Source organism: Poecilia formosa, unplaced genomic scaffold, assembly GCF_000485575.1.
Source record: "Poecilia formosa unplaced genomic scaffold, Poecilia_formosa-5.1.2 Scaffold994, whole genome shotgun sequence".
In the NCBI taxonomy this organism is placed as follows: domain Eukaryota; kingdom Metazoa; phylum Chordata; class Actinopteri; order Cyprinodontiformes; family Poeciliidae; genus Poecilia; species Poecilia formosa.
In genome coordinates, this window is record NW_006800933.1 from 5,585 (window position 1) to 9,988 (window position 4,404).

General features: G+C 47.0%; 1 protein-coding gene across 1 annotated transcript in view; it reads left to right on the forward strand.

Moving 5' to 3' along the window:
- Positions 1–358: 358 nt before the first annotated feature.
- The window catches only part of lcmt1 (leucine carboxyl methyltransferase 1), a 5,344-nt gene continuing 1,298 nt past the window's right edge, over positions 359–4,404 (forward strand). The window contains exons 1-9 of the mRNA XM_007544099.2: positions 359–914; positions 1,531–1,622; positions 1,720–1,841; positions 1,951–2,027; positions 3,099–3,160; positions 3,232–3,334; positions 3,644–3,764; positions 4,050–4,151; positions 4,219–4,310. Coding sequence (XP_007544161.1) covers positions 829–914; positions 1,531–1,622; positions 1,720–1,841; positions 1,951–2,027; positions 3,099–3,160; positions 3,232–3,334; positions 3,644–3,764; positions 4,050–4,151; positions 4,219–4,310 — 857 coding nt within the window. The 5' untranslated portion in view covers positions 359–828. The remainder of the gene's footprint in view (positions 915–1,530; positions 1,623–1,719; positions 1,842–1,950; positions 2,028–3,098; positions 3,161–3,231; positions 3,335–3,643; positions 3,765–4,049; positions 4,152–4,218; positions 4,311–4,404) is intronic.

Below are 4,404 nucleotides of genomic sequence, written 5' to 3' on the forward strand. Positions count from 1 at the left end.
AAGCCCTGTGAGGCTTTGTTTGTGAGACATGCAGCCACGTGGGATTTTAGGGTGCGTTTCTGGGAGGAGCTTGTTAAGGCCCATTATGTCGTCGGTCAGAAGCTGAATAGTTGGGAAGCTCTGATCTAAGAGGATGAACATGTAGCTTTGCTGCTCCCTGGTGGCTAGTGGGCCACCATGCCGCCCTGCTCTGTGGGTATTTTCAGATTAAAATAGCAGTAAATGTATAAAAACACGGATCGCTTTCTTAGTCAAATTAATCATGATTAATAAATACAACTTTAGATACTTTAGATCTCTCCAGAGATTTTGTAACATAATCAAAACGTCTTCATTTAGTTTATAAAAACATAAAATCTTATTAAGAAACACTAACCGGAAGTGTATAATGTGCTTCCGGCTGTAGTTTTCCACACATTTTCTGTTCCAGTGTTTAGTTATTTAGTATTTGTTACGTTATTTTGTCATTTATGCTGATATTTATAGCCTCCCCAAAGGTTGTTGAAGCTCCAAGAGACTCGGAGCAGCAGGACGGACATTAGCGGGAGATCCAGCCGCTGCTAGCGAGAGATCCAGCCGCTGCTAGCGGGAGATCCAGCCGCTGCTAGCGGGAGATCCAGCCGCTGCTAGCGGGAGATCCAGCCGCTGCTAGCGGGAGATCCAGCCGCTGCTAGCGAGAGATCCAGCCGCTGCTAGCGAGAGATCCAGCCGCTGCTAGCGAGAGATCCAGCCGCTGCTAGCGGGAGATCCAGCCGCTGTCCGCACTGCCCCCGGCCGCCTTCCAGGCCGGTCTCATGCTGCACCCATAGCCGAGGCTCTGGGTCACCGATGGCCGCCCGGCAGCCCTTCGCGGACGCGGACACTGCGGATGAAGCGGTCCGAGCCACCTGCGACGATGCGACCACCTGTAAAAGGTGAGAAGCAGCAGGAAAATCTGGCGACTGGTCGCACTGTTACTCATTTCATTCATTCATTCATTCATTCATTCATTCATTCATTCATTCATTCATGACGTTTCTGTCATTTTACTAATCAGAACCGCAAACTTCAATAGATTTATCGGTATTTACGCGACAAACCAACTAAACTAAGAGTCCAGTGGAACGAAGGAGAAGGAACAAGATGCATGGCTTTAGGTCTAGACTTTGACTAGGCCATTCTAACCCATGAATCTGCTTTGATCTGATTCATCTGCTATCTTGTAACTTTCAGACGTGTCTCTTCTCCAGCCTGAAGCAGATAAATGAATCTCCTCATCAGAACCAGTCCTTCAGGTCTGATAACCGGACCTTCATCTGATTCAGCTGATTCAGCAGGAACACATCTAAACATCTAAAAGCTGCAGGATTTTAGCTCTCCAGGATCAGACATGGCAACCTTTGATCTAAACCATCCCATAGTATCTCTCCATGTTCAGGGTTTCTCCTCCCAGTCTCTACCTGGTTTTCCTCCAGGGTTGTCCTGGTTCATCTCCATCATGGAAACTCTCTGCTATTCTTATTCTTCCTGATAAGTGAATTTATTTATCAGGTTTGCCACCAGTAAAGGCTACTGGAAGGACTCCAGCCTGCAGTACTTTGTGAGGAGCGTTGGAGAGAGGAAGGCACCCGAGATCAACAGAGGTGAGTGATCCAGTCTGGGATCTGGTCTGGGATCAGCAGAGTGATCCGGTCTGTGTAAACTGACCCGGCTGCTGTTCGCTCTGCTCTCTGACCTCAGGGTACTACGCCCGGGTTCAGGGGGTCAACCTGCTGCTGGATGCCTTCCTAAAGAAAACCCAGGGCCACTGCCAGGTGATCAACCTGGGCGCCGGCCTGGACACCACCTTCTGGAGGCTGCAGGTGAGGAAGCAGAGAGCGCTTCATCCCAGCATGCCCTCTGTCCTGCTGCAGACCAACTGAAACTCCAGCATGTGTGTGTGTGTGTGTGTGTGTGTGTGTGTGTGTTTAGGAGGAAAACCTGTTGCCACGAAAGTTGTTTGAAGTTGACTTTCCGACTGTTGTGGCTCGGAAAATCCACCACATAAAGTGAGTCTGCAGCTGTTCGTTACTCCTGTTAATGACCCGTTACTAGATTATATTATAGTTACTAATTAATCTATCAATTATTCAGATGATTAATCGGATAAAAAACTGGTGTATTCTGCAGTTTCTAAGTCTTTTTTATACAATATTAGAAATACATAAAAAATGCAAATAAATATTCCATTCTTTTTTTAAATAATAAAATCAATATTTTCTTGCCTAAAAGTCAATAACAGCATTATTATTTAGTTAACTCTTCATCATCCTCTTCAAAGGATGAATCTGCAGATAAAAATCCTTCAAACATCAAATGAGGAAAGATGAAGATCAACAGTGAAGCTGATCTGGAGATCCAGTTTCTGTTCTCAGATATTAAATATTAATATGAAAACATTAGAGCAGATAAAATCACCTTTGACCTCTTCTTCTCCTGGCTGGTCCTGCACAGCAACGGCCGCCAGGGGGCGCCACAGTCTGGTTCAAAATCAGCATATAAGTGATTAAAGGATCTGAACGTGAGACAGTAGAAATAATTACCATGTTGTGATAAATGTGTGAAAATCCAGAGTTTTCCTCCAGGGGAACGTATTCCCACCCCAGAGCCGCTTCCTGTTGGTTCAGGTTACAGATTCAAACTTCACTGTTTGTATTTTGATTGTATTTGACCTTGAATCATAAAAACCTGGTTATGTGATTCAACCTGCGGAGGTTGAATCACATACCTGAAGTTTCTTCCAGCTTTCAACATGCAGATTCTCCAAACTCAAACAGCTTCAACGTTTTGTTTGCATAACAGTAAAAGTTTGGACAGAAAGAGGATCTGAGAAAAGTTTGAGTCGGAACCGAACAGCTCTACTCTGACATTTACTTTAATTAAAACTTCTGCAGCTTTCTCTGGATTCTTTATGTTCAAGTTTTTTTTCAGCAGAGGGAGAATCAGGAAAAGCAGCATTTTAAATAGTTGACATTGTCTCAAAATGACAATATTGTCATTTATGGCAATAATTTCTGGGACAATTTATTGTTCAACAAAATGTTATTGTGACAGATGTTTCTGTTTTGGTCTTTAACTAGGACAAAACCCCCTCTGTCCAAACCCATCATCGATGTTCACTCCACCGACTCCTTACTGCTGGGTAAAAACATCATCATCATTATTCTAATATTTTATTGTTGAAATGTTGATGCCGTCTCTGCGCCTCCTCAGAGTCTCATGTTCTGGACTCGGACCGGTTCTGCATCATCGGAGCCGACCTCAGAGACGTTCCCGGCCTGGACGAGAAGCTGAGGCGGTTCCAGCTGGACCCGGAGTACGTTTAGCGACCTCAGATCAGCGTTTCCATGGAAACCATGGTCTCTTTTCTCAGCAGGTCTCTGCAGGTCCAGGAACTGCAGCTTATCTGCCGCAGCGCCGCAGCTGCAGGTCAGAGGCATCTGGAGGCTGATTGCAGGCGGCGCCACGCCCGCCGCCGCGTGTTTTCAGAACCAAACCTCCAGTTTGCTGAGTCACACTTTCAGATAAATCTGCTGATTCAGGCAGAGCGAAGAGGCTGGTCAGGCTCAGGAGTTGCTGCTGCCTTTGCGTTGCCTTCATGTTGCCTGTCCTGGTGTTGCCGCAGGTTGCCCACGCTGCTGCTGTCAGAATGCGTCCTGGTCTACATGAGCCCGGCCCAGTCCTCCAGCCTCGTCCACTGGGCTGCTCAGACGTTTCACACCGCCATGTTTATAAACTACGAACAGGTAAAAATCACTGATGCAGCTCTTTACTACATGTTGCCATGGAAACCAAACCAAAATCTGTCCACACCATCCTGCCTCTGTGTGGCAAACTAAACCCAGTACCTAACATGACCAAGGATGACCTTTGACCCTCTGTGCTTTGCTGGGTTGATTAAATTCTCACACATTGGCCTATTTAAAGTCACACTGCAGCACCATTTGCCTCGTCAGTGTTCATATGCTTTTCTGCCAAGTTCTCAGGAAGCAGCAGGAAGTGACCTTTGACCTGTCGGTCTGTTCCTGCAGGTGAACATGAGCGACCGCTTTGGTCAGGTGATGATTGAGAACCTGCAGAGGCGGTGCTGCGCGCTGGCTGGGGTGGAGCTTTGCCAGTCCCTGGACTCCCAGGTAAAACCAGTAAGAACCAGTCAGTAAGAACCAGTTGGTAAAAACCAGCCTGTCTCTGTGTCTGCAGAAGGAGCGTTTCCTGAGGGCCGGCTGGGATCAGGCCAACGCTCTGGACATGATGGCGGTCTACAGCTTCCTCCCTCAGGACGATGTGGCCAGGTAGGACAGCTGTACTGCCCCCTGCTGGCAGAGAGGGCATTAAAGCAGTCCAGTCCACTTTAACCCGACTCCAGTCCGTTTGTCTATAAAGTCC